We start from the raw sequence: 21,067 nt of genomic DNA, 5'->3' as shown, positions 1-21,067 counted from the left end.
CTTCCAAGTCCAAAAAGACCCATGCATCAGCAGCAGCGCATCAATTGGACGCGAGCAAAATGGTTGCTGCCTGCACTTGTATTTTAATTTGATTTTTCTTCTTTTAATGTAATCTGTCTTGGAAATTTCTTTGGAAGGGCAGTATAGGCATTTCTATACTTACAGAATGTTCTGAAGGCTATTCTCAGGATCAGCCTTCAGTTGTGGATTATGTGACAGTGTGTTTCTCTCTTTTGTAAATATATGCAGCCTTTATTGGGCACCTCTTACTAAGCAAACAAGGGTCCATCTCTCTCTCTGCACTGAAGGATCTCAAGCAACTATGCCTGCTGCTCCTTTCTCTGCCCTTCCCTTCCCAGCAGAATATTGTACAAGGGTTTAGTATCTTTGGCAACCTAGGCTGTTCTACTTCAAATATAGTTTTCCATGCAAAAGAGACCATGTTAGTCCCCAGCAACTCCAGAAGAGTTTGTGAAAGTCTCCTTGGCTGAACCCTCAGACAGCTGCTGCCAGACAGAGGAGACAATACCAAATTAGATGGGCTACTGATCTCAGTAGGGATAAGGTTGTTTCAACCCAAAGTGGCATAAGTTGAGTGAGTGAATAGCCAGAACTGGATATGACCCACAGCTGTCCAAGATTTTAAAACATAAATGGGATTGTGCAAAACCTTTCATCAACACAACTCAGTTCATCTAACTAAGATGCACTTTCATTTGGCAGTATGATTTCAGCATGTTAATTATAGCATCTCCATTTGGCATTTAGGGAAGATCCACATCATGCACTTGAAGTGCATTCAATGTATATTAAAAGCACAAGACATTCCCCCCACCCCCAAATCCTGGGAACTGCAGTTTACCCCTCATAGGCCCCCAAGTCCCAGGACCCTTAATAAACTACAGTTCCCAGAATTCTTTGTAGAAAATAATGAGCTTTAAATGTATGTTGGATGTGCTTCAAATGTATGCTGTGGTCTTGTCTTTATATACTTTATTTACTACTAGCACAAAATATTTTTGGCAATATTCTCTGCCACTGTTTTGCTCTAGCCCAGTATCATAGCTGTCAACTTACAGATTTGACAGTAAGGGACCAGCAGCCTTGAAAATAAGGGACCAGCAGCCAAAATAAGGGACCTGCAGCCTCACCTGTTCCAGGCACTCCAGTCTTCCTGTCCTCCTGCAGTCTGGTCAAACTCATGCTGGTAGCTTCAAGAACACTGTCCAACCAACTTTGTAACCAGAGGCTCAACTGACTAGAATCTGAATCACATGCACCACAAGGCCTATGCAGCCTCAACTTAAGATGGCTCCCCAGCCTGGCTTTGCACTGCAAAGTTTGCAGCAGCATGTGCAACAAAATGGCATCCAGCATTCAAAACCCCCCTCAGCTTGCATTAACTAGCCACACACAAGGCATGCAAGCTCCACCCCCCAGTCGTTCTTAGACTTCTTATTGGGTGAGCAACACAGCCAAGCAACACAGTTGGAGCCTCCCTCCTCCCTGGCCAGCAGGGAGGGAGGGAGAGGAGCTGCTTCCTTTGAAATTTAAGGGGCAACATTTAAGGGACATCCATCAATAAGGGACAGCAGCGGGACATGGCGCTGGAATAAGGGACTGTCCCTTCAAATAAGGGACACTTGACAGCTATGCCCAGTATTCCCTGTATTGGAAAAAAGTGTGTGCACAGAACTCAGCATTGCCCTGGATTATTCTAGTGTATCAGGAGTGTACAGTGCATAGTGCAGCAGGAGTCTTGGATGGCAAAGAGTTAGGTGCAACTCAGAGCTACAAAGCCTCTTCCCATTCCTATGGGGTAGTAACAAAATTGTAACCTGCAGTGGAGGATAACCTGCCTCTAGTATTCAAAATATGAAACATGTGTATGGAGGAAGGCAAAGCATTTCACTCCCAGTCTGCTTCTTTCCCTGTCCCCACATCAAAAAACATGCTGCCTTGAGGAACTTGGAGCAGATGCTGAGACTCTTGCAGCTGAGGCGTATCACGCCAGCACGATCCTCTAGCAACAGCATGTGAATGACACCAATGTGGTTACGGTTAATGCCCTTTCTTTGTGGTTATTCCCCAGGCTGCTGAGGCTTCAGAATTAACATGAAGCTAATTACCGTATCTCAGTGTTGACATTTTGCATACGCTGCTGGGTCATCATAACTTGGATTCTGTGACTCCAAGCTACTACTATAATTATGAAAATCCTGTGAAGGGTTTGGCTGTTTATTTTTAATGGTTTTTTTCTGCCAGCAAATCCTCTTTTATTCCCCCCCCCTTTCTTCCTTGCAGCAATTCCCCCCTCCCCTCCTAAGGTAGCACATTTCTGCTTCATTTTGAGTACTCCTGAGAGCTCAGTTGCAGGCTCCCAGTTATAATCGTGTTGTGACAGATTGGCTTCAGCTATGATGACTTAAATACAGCCATCAGAGGGGAAGCATGAGAGATAATCCTTACCACCCTTCTCCATTAGCATAAGCAGCTGCCTTAGGGACAAGCTAGACATGAAGTTAATTACGTGAATGTGGTTAAGGCAGGGATAGTGAATGTAGTGCTCCCTCAAGTTGTTGTTGGACTACAGCTCCCATCATCCTTGCCCATTAGCCATGTTGGCTGGATCTGATAGGAGACAGAGTCCGGAAACATCTGGAGGGCATCATGTTTGCTACCCCTGGGTTAAGATGCATACCTAAAAAACAGTAAATATCAGTCACAGAGGGTTCTAGCAGAAGCAGAACTGTAGAGGTTGTGGAAGGAATTTAACTCTTTCCCTCCCTGCCATGTTCACCCCCGCCAAATCTTCCACAGCTGCTATTTGCATCAGGAAGGAATCTTTTTATTGGTGTCAACAGAGTCAGTACATTAGTTTGTTCACTCGAGGAGACAGTACTTTCCACATCCTTTTTATTTACCATCGGTGGCCAGTGAGGTGATTCACCAGTAACCAGTCTGTAGCAATCAAGGAGTACCATGGGATTCATTTCCATGCTTTGTTATTACTGACTGGTAAAAGAGATGGGACATAAATCCTTGTGTATAAGGTGCATCGCAGCACTGGGAGGTTGTGGAAGTGAAGAGGGAGGATGCCATAGCCAAAGCCATCTGAGCACATGGTTGCTGATATGATATCCCAGCGCAGATCCAGGCTGCTTCTGCCTCCACTACCACCTCCCATCTCTTAAGGTACAACTGGGAATTCCTTTCCTCTCTTGATTGTCAGGCAGCGGCTGCAGGCATAGCAAAGCCACCTCACCAGCTGCCACTACTTGCTACCTAAGATGCCAAGGATTGAACCTGGAACCTTCTTCATGCAAAGCAGATGCTCTCTGTTGCTGAACTATGGTTCCTTCCCCAGCTGTTGTTGTTGTTTAGTCATTTAGTCGTGTCCAACTCTTCGTGACCCCATGGATAGAGCACGCCAGGCACTTCTGTCCTCCACTGCCTCCCGCAGTTTGGTCAAACTCATGCTGGCAGCTTCGAGAACACTGTCCAACCATCTCGTCCTCTGTCGTCCCCTTCTCCTTGTGCCCTCCATCTTTCCCAACATCAGGGTCTTTTCCAGGGAGTCTTCTCTTCTCATGATGTGGCCAAAGTATTGGAGCCTCAGCTTCAGGATCTGTCCTTCCAGTGAGCACTCAGGGCTGATTTCCTTCAGAATGGAGAGGTTTGATCTTCTTGCGGTCCATGGGCCTCTCAAGAGTCTCCTCCAGCACCATATTTCAAAAGCATCAATTCTTCAGCAGCTAGCAGTATACTAAATGAAAAATGCCTGAGAAAATCTGTAACACACTTGAGTCACCTATACACAAACAGTGCATTGGGGTTTGCAGTGTGCTGCAACAGGGTTTTTGTGGGGTGTAGTTAGCTAGTTTGCACAACACGATAAACCAAACCATGGCTTAGTAAGAATGCACGGGCTCCAAGAGAGAGGTTTACAGCTGCTTTTCTCCTTTTGACTGTTGTGGTTTATTGGGCTAAGCCAAGACTTGGTTCAGCATGTCTAAACTGGGACTCATGGTTAAGCTTTATCCCCACTAACCACAAACTGTAGCCAAGAACAAACCCTGACTACTGCTCATGGTTAGTGAGGTCAGAGCTTAACCACGGACTACATGCTAAGCCAAGCCATGGCTTGCTTTAGCATAGCAGGCCAGCAAGAGGAATGGGCAGGAGGAGCAACGTGGCTGCAAGCTTCTCTTCAGGAGCCCACACATTCGCATCGTCTTGGTAAGCCCTAGTTTGGCTTGCCATGTCGTATGAAGAAGGAGGATGAATACTGTAGCCCAAGTTGAAGAAAGAGCCGAATATCTCCTTTCTAGCATTTCTGTACCAGTTCTATCACACATTCTGCATCTGATCCATATATGGACAAAAGTCAGTTTCCCAAGGGTCTCAGAGTGGTGCTTGGTTGCTCATTGCATTAGCAGTAAGCTCACCTCTTTCTCCCCCCAGTTGTTCTCTCTGCTTCTTAACTCCTCAAACAGGCAAAGATGCAGCAGAGGGGTCACTTGGCAGGCTTCCCCCCTCCTCTGAAGCTTGTGCTGAAAATGTGTTGGACTTAATGCAAGTAAACAACTTTATTAACCAGATTATAAATCATTTTGAAACTTTAAAGCATATGTTGAACACTCTTGTACTCTGCAACCAGAGAAAACATTTTTTAAAAAAATAAAGAACTGACCATATAATAGCTACTTTTTCCCGAACTGCTAAGCAAAATAAATTAATCAATGTACACTTTTATGAACTTTTTATTATTCAGAGCTCTGATTTCAACATTCTAAATACTGCCCTTCATCAGTGGCTGGCAGCTTTTTAAATGCTGAGGGCCACGTAGGCAAAATGTAATGAGCTGGATCACTGTAGTTAATTGAAGATGTTTTTAATTGCTAATTTACATAATTATCACATCAAACTCTAATTGATGGGTATGTTAACCTCCCCCCCCCACTCACCTTTGCAATACTTTTATAGTGAAGCTGATAAGCTTGATATTTGGAGATAGACCTAATCCTCAAGTTGTGTGAATGGTATGGGAAGTAGCTGTCTTGTGGGTTAGTACATTCCTGTTAGTGGAACTGCTCATTTTCAGGTGGTTCTATTTATGTGGTTTAAATTTATATCAAACCATATGGGAAATGCTTCACTCAAGCGGCTTCTGACATGGCTTGGGACCTCAGTGCCACTCCAGTAATGTGGAAATAGAGCCTTACAAACCAAGAAACCCCAAATGTGTAATACTGCGGACAGCATTCAAGGCAGAGAAAAAATAAGAAAGGACTGCATAAGACAACTTTCAAGGGTTTCATATATTTTATTTTATCCTTATGTTTGACTGACTGCCACATTTTGGGATTCTCATAATACACATTTTCCCCCCTTCAGGAGTTGATGAATGCATTAGATTTCATAAGTAAGTATTTTAGCCAACTTTTAGTAGTAAAAAACTAGTTGACTGATTCAGGATACTCATCTAGAAATTCACAGTTCAAGGCATGAAACTTAAATGGTAAATAGTACCACCTTCTGACACTCATGTGTCTGGCAAAGGGCTTATCCACACTTCCTATTATTATTATTATTATTATTATTATTATTATTATTATTACCCCCCCCCCCCCAGCATTCATCCAAAGTTCCCAGGGTAGGTCGCAACAATTAAAACACAACATGGATATTAAAAACACAATATTACTCAATACTGAAAACAGTTTAAAACAACTTAAAAGTATGCCTTTGTCTCTGTTTACACAGAAGTTCACTGCTTGTTTGCAGCATTTTATCTTATTTTTTTAAAAAAATTATTTGTAATTTTCATTTATATACATTACAACAATTATTTTGCCAAGTTTTAACATTTTCAATTTTGACCCCCTTTCCCCTTTTTGCAGTTCTTTACATTTATTTTCGTCCTTTCCTGCATACTCCAAATTGTCTTAACTTATTCTTTTATTCACACACCCACACCCACACCACTTCTATTCTTTTCTAAAAAGTTTGTTGTCTTGATTTCTTATTCTTCCAGTAAGTTTTGCCATTTCTGCATACTCCATTAGTTTCTGTATCCACAGTTAGCATATTTTCTTCAGAAAGAATATGAACAAATGGTTATGGATATGGAGGAATATGGAAGAACAATATACTATTAATTATGTTTTATCTACTTTTGGAACAAATGAGTGAGGAATAAGATTTTCTTTTTTGGGGGATGGGAAGCTCTGTTGATGATCCAACGCCATGTTGATCATGCCAGGCAACTTGGCTTTAAGCCAGTTTAGTGTCACATAGAGGAGACTGCATGGGTTTTCGTCACTTGAGGCAAAACAAAACCATACATTCGCACATCATGTTTGCACCAAGAACCAGTCTGCTCCACCAGACCCTTCCATGCACCCAGCTCTCCTTCGCTTGGCATCTTTCCCAGGACTATTCTAAACAAGCAGTTCGCCCTGCTGCTGCAACAGAAACAAGCAGCTTACTTTCTCCTGCGCTCCCCGAATGACTGCTGTTTATCTAGAGAATACTGACACATAGTGGAAAGGCCAGGAACTGGACGGACTGGGTGGAGGAGTTGCTCCTGGCTCCTTCTCTTCGTGGATCTGGCGTTTCAGCCTTTGAATGTTGAAAATATCGTGAGTGGAGGGGAAAGGAAGGGCAACGAGGAGAAGGAGAAATAATTTATAAGTACCTCCAATAAAACACGGCCAAAGTATGCAAAACATTTTGGAAATGCCAGCCGCAGAGGAGGAAACATTTTTAAATGTAATGAAAGCAAAATTTAGTACTGTTTAATTATTTTTCCATGGAATATTTCCATGTATAGCAACGCTGCTAACCACAGAATTCAGTAGTATTGACTTACTATTACTAGCCGGAGTCTTTATGGGCTGATTTCAAAGTGGAACAAAATCACTGGCATCCCTTTCCCTCAGACAAACTATTCCAAGCATCACCTTTACCAACGTTTTTACAAAGAGAAGGCCTGCAAGGCACAGGCAGTTCCACTTATTAGGAAGTGGTCTAGAAAGTGTCCAAGTCAGCGTAGGCATTAGAAAAATGGTTACTGTTTGAGAAATGGACTGACATCAGGCCCAAAAGGGACTGGTAAATCATCATCTAGTCTAGACTCTTGCCTAATACAAACCACATTTATCAAGCTATTGTGGTACTACGTGCAGCTAAACTAAAGCACATATTAGAGGGGGCGAGGGAAAGACATCCAGGATTGAAGTAAATAGCAGTTTTGGTTTGGGTTTGTGTATCGTCTCGGACTGAATTAAAATGGAAGTAATTCTTCATTTTATGTGCATTTCTTTAAAAACATGAGTTTTATGTTTTTGTGCCTATGCTGGACTAATATATAAAGGGTCATAGGCGCCGACTCCATGGGGCCTGAGGGGGCCCGAGCCCCCTCAAAAATTCGTTTGGGGGGGCTCCGCCCCCCAATAATCTCGGGCGCCCCTCCAGCAGAGCGCCACCGCCGCCCCTCCCCCAGCCCAAAATGCACAGGATCGGGCTGCATGCCTCCTGCCCTCCCTCCCGAGCAAAAGCTCCACCCAATTTCCTTCGGAGCTGATTAATAGGCGCAGCACGCTCTCCCCTATTTGCTCACGAGGAGGCGGCGCCACTTTATCTGCATATTCATGAGCTTATTTATTATTCATGAGCTTTCGCGGGCTCCCCCAATATTTTTTATAAGTCGGCGCCCCTGTAAAGGGTGAGGGACTCTGCTTCTGCAGATGCACAAAAATATATTTCAAAAATAAAATTATCTTTTTGAAAACATTTTTTTCAAGCAGGTGGGGTGGTGGGAGAGGGGACAGAGAATATTTTTTATTACCAGTAACAGGGCAGGTACCAGTTCACATGTGCCTAAGATGGCTACATAACCACAGTCCAAGAAAAGCAGTAGAATAATCAGCTTTGGGATAAATGGCATACTTCTACTAGAAGTATGTAATCATAGATAATGTAGTTTCTCTCAATAGACAGACTGGAGTGTGCATGTGTGTCCCTGCAGGATCTGACTAAGAAATGTGCATTCAGTTGTATGCAATACACATTTGTCTCAAGGCAGATTTAGACCTTAGCTGGGCTGAATATTCATAATCACTCAAAATAGGCGTTTTTTTTTTGGGGGGGGGATATACATTGTGAAGAATTAGAAAACTGGCATAACAACTGGGACTGAGAAGCAGGCATCTGTGGAACTGAACAGCATTTAAGAGAAGGAAACCTTCATTGGTACTGAAATGCAGTCACATCTCTGCTCATAAAGTTTTATTTAGATTCATCTGTTTTTCCATTGTTTTATTTAGACTCATCTATTTTTTCTGTTGTGGCATATCTGCTTAGGTTAGCTGTCACTCACCTATGCATCTGTGCAGGTGTATGGGTAAATAAAAGATAGATAAGGTGAGTGGATAAATTTTATATACACACACAAACACACACTGCCCAAAAGTTTTTGTCTATGGACATAAGTAGCCTCAGTATAAAGATATTCAGGTATATCAATGCCTTGGCTTAGAATTTCTTCAGATGGTTTGCTTTCTATTTGTCATCATCTGAGGGATTCGGTTTAAAACAGAAACAGGCTTCCAGCATAAAACACAATGCTACATTCCTGAAACATGAGATGAACAACCTTTAATTTGCACAAGCTTTCATTCGCAGGAACATGAAATGGATGATGCACCATCATTATGGACAATGTCTCTTTTTGCTTTTAAGCCAACACAAAAGGCTAAGTAAGATGTTTAAACATTTAAAGAAATCTCCTGGTGGTCTCTCCTATTCTTTCTGTCTCCCCTTCATTTCTACTGATTACATGGATTGCATGCTGTGTTCTTCAACCTCTACTTACTGTTAGCTTGGGGTATAAGGCTCCCTCTTAGCAGAACCCTTTCAAAACTCTTAAGGTCAGATTGCGGAAAAATCTCAGCTGCTGGACTTGGATCCTCTGAGCTAGTAACCATTTATAATTAATATTAATGAATGGCAGATGACAGCTGTTTATTGCTTAAGTAGAAATGCGCATTGCAAAGCCAGAAGGATTTAGTTTAAACTCCAAGGAATTGACTTCATTAGTGGGACAGATGACCGGAGAAGGGAGAAATTGCCAGTGTGGGATCCAAGTGCTGGAATACCAAAATCTGCACAATGCAGTGCAATCCAGAAAAGGTGCTCTGCTTGTTCTTTATTATGAGTTCATCATACAGGGCACTGTTTGAAGAATTTACCAAAGTATTCCAAGGTTTAGCTTTATTACATTTATATATTGCTGTCCACTGTGAAAAGTTCTGGCATGATTTACAATAATAAAAATACATAAACATATTAAAAACATCAAATCACTGATGCAGCGCATATGCCTGAGAAAACAAGAATGCATTTGGCTAAGGTCGAAACAATGAGAAAGTTGGCACCAGACTGGCCTCCTTGGCGCCATAGACAGGAACGTACAACAGAAAAGGCCCGTTCTACTGACTTACCCATGCACTGAAGAATTCAAACTTTTGCCAAAGCATCTACAGTAATGGTAGTTTTTAATACTCAAATGTTACCCCTGCTTTGCAGATGTGGTACACACACACAGTCAAAGCAGTGATAGAAAATACAGCATTGGAATTTAGGTCTCTTGGCTTTCCAGTCCCAATGCCTGAATGACTGATTTATTACATTTGTTGATTACATTTGTATCCTGCCTTCCTTCAAGAAACTCAAGATGGTGGACACTGTCCTGCCACCACGACCACCCAATTTTATCTTTATAGCAACCCTCTAAGGTAGGTCGTGCTAAAATATAGTGAATAGTCCAGTATTACCCATTGCGCTTCATTGCTGAGTAGGGTTTTGAACTGGGGCTCCCTAGTCTAACCACTGCACTACAAAGCTCTGGTTCAATCAATCCCTTATTAACTACCCTTCAACTGAACTTGGTTCCAGTTCTGATAAAATGTTCCAGTCTCAAGAACAGACTGGCATACCAGTCAATCTGCAGTGATCATACCAATGAATCCCTCCTTGCCTGAACCTTTGGATTCTCCTACCCTGCCTCTCAGCATCTTCAACCAAAGAATTGCCAAAGATCAGCCCAACTGCAGTTGAGTCCTCTTTTCATCAAATTAACCCTCAAGACCATAAACCATCAGGGGGTTGTGAATGAATTATTTATTACGATCACAGGCCAATATTATCAGACACACAAATAAATCATACGGGGGCTTGTCATATTGCCTGTGTGACCAATTGGCCCCAGTAGTGGCTTAAAAAACACACCACACACTAGTTTTTACATCCAAATCCTCAACCACTAATGTCCTGTCCCCTCTGCCATCCAAAATAAAGCATTTTCAGATACATTTACAGATGCATTTGTGGAATGGTTGTTTTCATGTGGGAGCTGTGATTCCCCCCCCCCCTGGGCATTAGTGTGAGAAGAACCAATTCAGGTTCTTGACTAAATGGTACTAGTGGAAAGAACAAAACAATTGTCTTGTTTAGGTCAAGTCATAATGCTAGTCTGGCATTCTGTCTCCAGCAATGGCTAACCAGGCTGTGTAGGAAGCTTACTAGTAGGACTTAATAAAGGTGTTGCTTGTCCCTAACATTTGTAATCCAGGGCACACTTCCTGTGAACACAAAGATTTCACTTTAGATACCATAGCTAATAGCCATTGATCATTTTATCCTTTGTGAATCTTCTTCTTCTTCTTCTTCTTCTTCTTCTTCTTCTTCAAAAAGGCTATATAAAGTCCAGTCATACATTGTGGTGTGATTTCTGCTTGCATAACACCACAGCAGTTACATCTGAAACTGGCAACTGTGCAATCCAGAGATCTCATGGAAGGCATTCTTCCAGGGGGTCTGTCCCTCAGAAGAGTAAGGGTACCTAACCCTCTCCTACCCAGGACACCCAGCAACTGGGATTCAGAGACACACTGCTTCTCCTGCTCCAGACCCCCTATAGTTGTAATGATTAATATCCAATGACAGCCCTATCATCCTATAAATTATGACAGCCCTATCATCTCTATAAATTACGAGAAGACAAAAATTTTGGTCTTCTCAAATGGTTGGAAACTAGAGAAATGGAAAATAAGAGGGCAAGAAATCCAACAAGTAAAAATCTATAGGTATCTGGGAATCTTATTCCAGAGCAATCTAGGGTGGGCAAGTCATCGCACAAATGCCATAAAACAGGCAAAGTGCACGTCATCAGCAGTTGCCCGTTTTTATTATCAGAAAGGTAATCAATTTATTCCTGCGGCCAATCAGATTTTTCAAACGAAAGTGCAAGCCCAGATATTCTATGGAATCCCGCTATGGATTCAAGCATATAACAGTGATTTAAATAAGATTCACTCCAGCTTTCTGAGACGTATTCTTGGACTCCCAGCTGCGATCAAATATGAAACAATGTGTGCAGAAATAGGCATACACACAATGGAATACTGGGCCTGGTCCACCTCAATAAAGTACTGGTTACGCTGCCATTTTCGCTGCTCTCCATCAAGCCTGCTCGCTGATTTGCTTGAAGACTCCTATAAATCAAGATGGTATCAGTACCTTGAAAAAAAGATTGAATCTTTAGGCATCGAGCTGGAGCCCCTGTACAATTCTAATGAGCAATACATTTTCCATAATATCCTAACTAGACTAAAGGATGTCGAGAGACAAAATATTATGGCAGCTGTAAACAAAATTTGCTCCCCCATATTCTATGATTTAAATATCTTAGATAGCAGAGCCAATTACGTCACTAAATTAATAATCCCAGCCCAACGTAGGGTTTTTATGCTGGCCCGGTTGAATGTCTTTCCCTCAGCATTTGTCCGGGGAAGATATCAAAACATCCCTAGAAACAAGAGATTCTGCAGATGCTCTATGAATGTCCTGGACACTGTAGAGCATATTCTCTTTCATTGCCCATTGTACAGTACGCTCCGTCAACGCGTGCTGTCCCCTCTTTTGGGTGGTCTGGAACCCCAGCAAGGTGAATGTGCGGGATTCTGCCTATCCGACGTTGACCAAAGGGTAACGGCGGGGGTAGCCGAATTTTTGGCTGCAGTCCTCCAAGGAGCAGGTTAACAAGGAAAACCACTGATTTTATATGTATATATATATATATGATTGTAGCCAACTGCTGCCTTTTTATATATATTTCAAGGCTTTTACATGTTATTATCTTTCTTACGGTTTTTATTTGCATAATGCCTAATAAAGGTTTGATTTCAAGCAAGCCCTATCATCCTATGAATTTTTAACCCTCCTTCAAAACCATCTAAGTTGGTTGGCAGCATTACATATTGTGCCAAGGAATCACATAGTTTATGCTTTGTGAACAAGTGCTTTAAAAAACAACAACAAACCTGTCCTAAATAGCTAATCACCAAGTGATGAACTTCCCAGCCCATAATATGCTACACAAGCAGAGCGACTTGGGATCAAATGCACTATTAAAATACAAAAATGTTAGAGAGTCATTGTGATGTTTTGGGGCTCTTGTAAGAGCACGACTGGATAACAAACTGGTAAACATATTGTTAAAAACCCCACAGCGGCATCTATTGAATAAAATGAAGATGCAGCCTCTGTCTCCACATGAATGAATCAGAGCATTAATCCTTCACATTTTCCCTGTCTCTTTATAAACAGTTGGCTGCTAATTTCAGTTTCTGTAAAAGCTATGGCACTACAAACAACCATAAATTCACTGCTCATTCTTTTGGGGGATTTGGAAAAGAATAAACTTGCTACATTCTTGCAAAAGTGAAACTGGATAGAACCTACATGTAGAAGTTTGTAGTTTGCATTTATATTCCCATCAGAGGAAACAACCTTAATTCACAGTATCATGATTTTGATTGCTAAGGGCTGCTGGCACAGTGCAGAGTGAAATCAACAAAGAACATGGTTTTTCTGATGTTTAAAACCAACTTCAGTTTAAGGAGCAGTAGAAAGGGGGTGTACTGTGCAGGAGATTCACGCAGTTGCCAGGTTTATGAATGGAACAAATGAACAGCAGCTAGTGAGAAAATTGATGAAGCATAAATAGTTAAGTGCTACTTCACATATTACAGACAACTGTGGAATAGAGGGCCGTAGTGATGGCTGCTTCTCTGCACAAGATTTTAGCTCAGAAAGGATGCAACCTATTCCCTTTTTCAGTTCTGCTTTCACTCCAGGAGCTAAGGTGGAAACTCCACTCCAATACACAGGATCAAACTCATTATGTTTGAGAAATGCCAAAAAAGTATACTGACTTTTTCTCTGGTAACCAGAACAAATCTATGTAGGTTACACCACATCTTACCTTAACCATGCTACCTGGCTGCCCTTTTATTTCTGAAACTCAACATCTAAATGTTCCTGCCACCAATGCTTTGTATTCAGTTCAGCATATGCTGTCTCATTCCATCACTACACGGCAGCATTTGGTGGTCTACTACCTTTTGAAGCCTAAGCACAAACTGAATAATAATGTGAATTAATTCCACTATATTGAGTCCTGCAACAAATCCCATTAATGTCCCCAGTGATTCTCTCTGCTAGCATTTTTGGTGTCAGCCGTAGCAACCAATCGCTTCAAAGCAGTTTCGCTAAATAAGACCTACAGTTTATATACAGCTAAAGGGTAGTGATGGTTGGGGAGATTCAGAGCCCATTCAAACAGAAAAAACCCTCTTCTCCACATCAGAGATGCCCAGATCTGCATGTGCTAATGGACTCAAGGAAGTGTGGCAATTGCTTGAAGTTCTGCAATTTGATTTGATTTACAGCCCCCTTCACAAGATAAAGGAGCTACAGGGTTGCACCTTTTAGGCCCATTCCTGGTGTCACCTGGCTTCTTCTGACTGCTCTCTGATGCTGTCCATAGCTGGGGAAAGTTCAGAAGGAGGTACACCCGTCAAGTGCAAGCAGGCTACCCCTGTGGGTTGGAACCCTGACTATTCAGGGCTACAGTGTATGAAGACAGCTTGCACATCTTCAGCAGACTTCCATCCTTCAGGCTCCCCACCCCCACCCCCATGCATGAACAGCATGGCGTCAAAGCCAGAAAGGGATGAACCACTACAGGAAGGGGAGCATTCATTTATTTTTCAGCTTTATTGTTTCATTCATCTCATAGTGACATTCTGTTGGCAGGTAATACAGTATGAAATTGAGTCAATAAATGCTCCTGGACAGAGAAATGGAAGCTTTCAGAAATTACTCTTTCCACATATCACCATACATTTAAAGCACATAGCCTCCCCCCACAAGGAATTCTGGGAGCTGTAGTTTATGCCTAACAGAGCTGAAATTTCTGTCGCCCTTCAAGAACGACAGTTCTCAGGATTCTTCAGGGGAAGATGTGCTTTAAACATATGGTATGGCTGTCAGTGCTTATGTGGACTAATGCTATTCAAACCTGACTTAAAACGGTGCATTCAGTTCCCTACGCTGGTTTTGCTCCCATATTTGGTATCAGGAAGTAGTTTAGAAAATATTTAACTCTCTCCGCCCCTTCTTCCTTGTAGCATATGTTTGGCCTGAGTCGGATGGAACCATCTGTTCTACAAGTCTCTTGCTATGTTGCAGTCCATTTGCTTCTGTTCTCTGCTTGTGATATATGGTAGTCCACGTTATGTGCTAAGTGGTGGAGAGGAGAACGCAACAGGACAAATGGCAAATGGTGCGTGGATTGATTCTCTCTTGAAGCAAGGTCATTGGACTTTACAATCATCTAGCCCTGATTTTGGGAACTGAGGAAATAAATGGCCAATAGCATAAGAAAAGTGTTGCACAAATTTCAAATAGTGCACAATGTATTTACACATTGGTTTATTTCAGTTATTTTAAAGTGCGAGTTCAAAGAGAAGCAGTATCATTGTTCATTACAAATTGGTTGGATTGCAAATCCTTTTAACATGAAATCAAATTATTCCTTTGGGTGCTCTCTCCCACTGTAATATTGTTCTAGAATGAGTTCAGATTATCTGCCAGGATAGAAGCATCTGTCTCTTATCATGTATAACTTTTCCTGATTATTTCTCGAAGGGCAGACTAAACATGCAGTTCTGACATAATACAGCATCAGATCTGTGTTTCTGGTTTGCTCAAATGCCTCCACTAGCTGAACTAAAATCTCAAAAAGAAAAGGAAAAAAGAAAAGAGCAATAGCCGCGACCTCAAGCGAATCTAATGGGAGAGGTTAGAGTGCTGGAAGACCAATAACAAACATCACACTCACCTTATGTGGAACTGTTGCTGCTGAATGCATACCTGTAGCCATAACCTTTTTCAGAACATTTCAAACTGTGTACCACCTGTTCAGTTCCTGTCCTAAGTGGTGGGAATTGCTACAAAACTTGGTTGGTTGTTCTCTTCATGGTACGTCTGAAACAAGATGGTCAGATCATGTTGAATGTGTAAAGTCATTTGCAGCTCCCTTGCCTATCATTAAATTAGCACTGGAAGACTTCCTAGGACTAAATTTGACAGCCCAAACGAGAAACGAATTCCATGGAGATTTAATATGTGATACCTTTTGCTTGTGTGTTACTGCCAGTCATGTGGCACAAAATATTAGCTGGCATTGATATATGCAACAAAGTCATCCAAGATAAGAGATGCCACACTGGATATTGAAGTAGCAAACATAGAAACTCTCTTCACAGAGCTGACAAAACTTCAAAACAACTGGAAATGCCTGTGGAATGAAGCCAAACTGGTTGCATCAAACTTAAATACAGAAATAAAACTCTCCCATAGATGTGATGGAGTCAGGCACAAGAGGGCAAGGCTGCATAACCACAGCACACCTACTGCTAACATGGAAGAAATGGATGGCATAGATGATATTACAGAAGAGGCCTACTTCAGAAAGTGTGTGTTTTACATTTTGGTAGCAGGATTAACTGTCCGCTTCAATGCTTTTAAGCACTTGGCAGAAAATTTTGATTTCTTATAGAAAGATTTCACCATGTCCAAAAGTGATGTGGAGAGGAAGGCCTTATCTTTATCAGAACAATATCCTGCTGACCTTAATGGTGAAGATTTTGGAAAGGAAATGCAACATTTACCCTCAGTATATAAAGCAAATTTTGTAAATACACAGTTAAAGCCATTAGATCTGTTGAACTCGTTAACAGACTACAAAGTACAGATTTTCAAATGTTTGTGTTAGCTTAAGAATACTATTAACAATAGTAAGCAACAGTAGCTTCTGGAGGGAGGTCATTTAGCAAACTTCAGCTAATTAAAAATTATTTAAGGTCCACAGTGTCTCAGGAACATCTTGTGGATTTGGCCAGGTTAAGTATTGAATCAAACATTTCCAGAGCAAGTAATTTTCATGCTGTCATTCAAATTTTTTCATAATAAGGCCAGGAAATATCTTTTTAAAAAGTACATATTAAGTTTATCTGCCCTTTTAAAAACAAAATGAATACTTCTGCATAGCAATATAAAATGATGTTCCGATGTGAATTCTTTCTCCTTATCTGCATTGCAGCATAAGCAAAGTTATTCAAATCAAATTTGCTTTCTTATCTCTGATCTTCTTTTATTTTATTTATACTTTTCTAAATTTATTGTGGAAGGGGTGTACTAGCATAAGGCCTTAAATTAAGAAAATTGACAGAGCACCTCTCTCCACTCCTTTCTCCTCTTCCATACCCCTTTTGACCTTACAGGCTGCAGCTCATGGCCTAAAACTGTAGTGGATAAAAACAGAACGACTAAGAGGCCATGTATGCTTCATAAATTGTGTTTGTGCAAATAATCTGGCTGCAAGGATGCTTTGCCAGAAGGTGGACCAACGGGATAGCCTGTTGCTGCTCAAACCTCTCTCTTTAAATGATACGGCTGTGTGCTTGAGCCCAAGGGAAGAGTGGAAGTGTGTGGCTGCTGACAGACAGCATGATGTAGTGCTTGGACTAGGACCAAGGGAGGCCTGAGTTCAAATCCCCATTTGGCCATGAAACTCGCCTGGGTGACCTTGGGCCAGACTCTCACTCGCTCAGCCTAACCTAAAAATGTCATTAGTAATAATAACTTGGAAGCCACATGTTCTAATGCCAGTATTCATTCTGCTTCCAGTGCCAGCGGGACTGTGCTAGTAGATAATTTCATCCCAGCCTATAACCAGGGTAAAGCTTCTTTGAGGTTGGGGGCGGGCCCATTTACTCTCTTCCTTTAGAAATGGCACAAGTTGTTGAGTACCTGAAATACTGGGGGATCGTGCTGTTCCTTGAATGAATTAAAAAAAAGGCTGGCAAATGAAAATGCAATCACTTTCGTGCTGGATGGGAGCCTTGGGAGAAGGGGTCCTTAAAATTATGTTTTTGGCAGACATCTGTGGAGTTCAGTCTGAGTGTATTTGAAAGTTGGCCCTTCTCCAAAAAATTGGTCATGCTTCTTGGAAATGAGAAAGGAGCTAGGAATTTACGTAACGTTGCATTAATGGACTATAGGTGACTTGAAGTTGACCCAGGAGTAAACAAGAATTGCATCAGTGGTTTTGGAGACAGTGGCTCTTCCAGAGCATTTTCCCAATCGGGGATTGTTAATTGGAGTTATATATCTGTTGCTTTCCTTTTTAAGCCATATTGAATTGATTTATGGAAAGAGGCAACAACAAAAGCACTGCTAGCTGGGTGCACCTTAACGAAGCTTTCCCCACATAGCCTTGCACTATTGTCATTGTCCTCCTACCATGGTGGACTTGCAGGCCAGTAATTCCAGGTGGGACAAGCTCATGGAGCTTTAAATTATACACCTTTCACTTTATTGGGTCCCCTACCACCTTTGCATTCCATGCATAATTCAGTGTGCAAGGTTATAATAATAATAATAATAATTTATTATTTGTACCCCGCCCATCTGGCTGGGTTTCCCCAGCCACTCTGGGCGGCTTCCATAGAAACCAAAAATACACTATACACAGGTTCAGCAGGTGAAAGAGTAGACTTCATTTATACAAACATTCAGCACATTCTTGCAATTGTTAATAAGAATCTGCATCTCTGGTTCACAGTTTTTGATCACAATTCCCACTCTTGTTTCTTTCTGTGGGTTAAGCAGTAATACCACAGCACATTGGACTGGGAGTAATTCCCATTGAAGTCAATGGGACCTACTTCTGAAAAGTCAAATACAGGGTTGCACTGTTAGTTGTTTTATATTGACATTTCTGCAGCTGAATACCACAGCTGACTGCGTGAGTGATATCTTCCTGTATCCTCTCAGTGTGGTAAACCAGGTTGACTCACAGAGCACCAGTGAGGTTGAAAGAAAAAGAACATATATAATGTATACACCCAGGATAATAGTGCTCTTCACTCTCCTTCCTGTTTTAACCCCTGACTTCTGCACAAGAGGATGAGTTTTTTTTTCTTTTCACATTGGAAAGAATCCTATTCTCTCTGAGCAGACTGCAAAAGATGGGTTCAGAAAGCTCAATGGTGCCCCTTAGTGGATTTTTATTGCTACTTCACCTAAACCAATGCAATTTGTGACATTCAGAACCACAGGAATTGTTCGTTATCCACCTTAATTGTTGCATTACAAATAATACTTCCAATACTGAAATCCAACTTAGTTTCATTTACATATTTCTTTCCCCACATATTTGTAGATGCAGGTGTCTCAAACCTACAAATGGGCACCCACTTTTGAAATCCAGTTGCCACCAGCTGATTTATATTTCTTCCTAGCAGAATATATACAAATACTTTATGGAAAATATATTGCTATAGGACATTACTAATGGTTAAAATGTATGCAGCAAAGCCATGTTGAATTCTAGCACATTGCCATTTATTATGTCTAATTTATTTTTACTGATATGGCGGCTGCAGGCTATAGAATAACTCCTATTGGAGAGCAACTGGAGCAATCCTAGAAGGAATTTTTTACAAGAATGATCACCAAAATGTCTATGAAGTGTGAAATACTTAAAAAAGAAATGGGTGCATTTTGTGTATTGGAGTAACGTGTCATGATTAAGCCAAGAGTTTGAAGTGGTGTGTGCTTCCAGTTACTGTTCACATTTGTAGAAATGCAGAGTTAAAGGGTGGGGGAAGGAATAACAACAACCTCTGAAGAAAAGTGAATATACGTTTTAAAGAATGGTCTTGTTGCTTTTTGCTGTAGGAAGAAGAAGCAGAGATGAAAGAAGAAAAAAGCCAAAGACAGAAGAAAGCAAGGAAAACAGGCAGGAAAACAGTGGCCGAGAATCTAGAAGACAAAACCGAGAACGGGACAACAAAAGTAAAGCACAGTTGAAGAAAAGAAGAGCACAGGATAAACAGCAGAAACCAGTAGCCACCAGCACTGTACACTAAATCGCCTTTACACCACTGTTTAAGACTTTTGCTGCTGCTATTTCCACCAGTTCTCTGAGGCTGGTGCTCCCCAATTAAGCCACAAATGGACAATATTTCCAGTTATTCTTAAATCTTAAATGACATTCCAAATCATTCCTATTATATTCTTCATGCAGTCATAGTTTATTCAAGAGACTGACATGAGCCAAGATTCTTTTTAAGTAAAAGAAAAACCCTTTAAATGGGATACTTTCAAACTGTTATATTATATGCTTCCATGCATCTCTAAGAGGCAATTTAAAAGTTTTGTATATAATTATCAATATGGTATAAGGTATAGCAATATATTGAATGACATCTGCGGGGGGAAAGTCTTTTTCCTTTGTAAAATATTTTTTCAATCTATTGTTTATGAAGCAAGAGATATCTAAGTAAAATATACAGTATCCCTTTGTGCATAATTATATATGCTACATAAGAGTCCGGAGAAAGAGGAAATCTGTTAAGAGGTGTTGGGAATCTAAGCTTTGATGCTGCACATTCTTATCAGAACTCAGCTACCTGGTGGTTCCCTGGTTTTCATCCCAGACTCACGTGAGAAACTCCCGGCTGAACAGTTTCAGGGCTCTGAAAGCCAAGGGGGTAAAGCAGGGGAGGAAGAAGCCACATTAAACACACCAGAGACTCTTTTTCTGAAGAACAAGCAATAGCGCTTAGCTATACAGCGCTCCTATCCGCAGGACAGCACAATAGTTTCTGGTCTAAACCATGATTATAAAAGGTGTGCCGTTCTATTCTTCTTCTTTTGTAACTCTGTGTAACTTAAATCAGCATTTCAAACCTTCCAGTGACTGACAAATCATATTTGTAGGAAAGCAAACAAACGAACAAAACATGGAGCGAATAAAGAACAGAGAAGACAGACCACGTAAATATAATGTCATTTTGCACTGTTGATTTTTTTGCCCTTTCATTTTTTTAAAAAAATTAAACACTATCACACAATCTGCTTTGTAAACAGAGAAAAAGATGTTCTTTAGAAATGTGCTATCTAATAAACTAAGGCCACTTTACTGAATCATGTATATTTGTGAGTGGAATACATGAGAATTAATTAGAAAAAGAATAATTTTAGGGGTGACAAGCATCCTTATTCAAGATAGATTGTGAACTAACCAGCTGTTTGGGGAGATGTGCAGGGGGGAGTTGCTAGCAGCACACGACAACTTTCAAACCAGCCCTGTAGCTGTGCCTTCAACAGGCTCCTGATCTGTAGCAATTAGCAGGCAAAGCTTTTGACAGCATGGAGGTTAATGTTGCTACCTGCTAATTCCTGCAGATCAAATTGCTTTTAAAGGCATAGCTAGAGGTGCAGTTCATAAGTGGGCAACTCTAGCACAAACTAAGAGTCCAATCCTTCCTGTACACAGTCTGGTGTAACGGTGGTGTTTGCACAGTACAGTTTACATTACAGTGGTACCTCTGGTTACGAACTTAATTCTTTCCGGATGTCCGTTCTTAACCTGAAACCATTCTTAACCTGAGGGGCGCTTTCACTAATGGGGCCTCCTGCTGTCGCTGCGCCGCCGGAGCACGATTTCTGTTCTCATCCTGAAGCAAAGTTCTTAATGCAAGGTACTACTTCGGTTAGCGGAGTCTGTAACCCGAAGTGTTTGTAACTCGAGGTGTTTGTATCCCGAGGTATCAATTACTGTATTCACAAAAACAAGCAGCACAGG

The 21,067-nt window shown here is 41.3% G+C and overlaps 1 protein-coding gene across 1 annotated transcript in view; it reads left to right on the top strand.

Annotated features, from left to right (window-relative positions):
* The window catches only part of RSPO3 (R-spondin 3), a 63,832-nt gene extending 43,426 nt beyond the window's left edge, over positions 1-20,406 (top strand). Inside the window, exon 5 of the mRNA XM_082216173.1 lies at positions 19,156-20,406. Within this exon, the coding sequence (XP_082072299.1) occupies positions 19,156-19,346 (191 nt within the window). The 3' untranslated portion in view covers positions 19,347-20,406. The remainder of the gene's footprint in view (positions 1-19,155) is intronic.
* The last annotated feature ends 661 nt before the right edge of the window (positions 20,407-21,067 follow it).

This window comes from Podarcis vaucheri (genome assembly GCF_965113315.1).
Source record: "Podarcis vaucheri genome assembly, chromosome: 3".
In the NCBI taxonomy this organism is placed as follows: domain Eukaryota; kingdom Metazoa; phylum Chordata; class Lepidosauria; order Squamata; family Lacertidae; genus Podarcis; species Podarcis vaucheri.
Note: the sequence above shows the minus strand (reverse complement) of the source record. Positions and strands in the feature narration are given on the sequence as shown.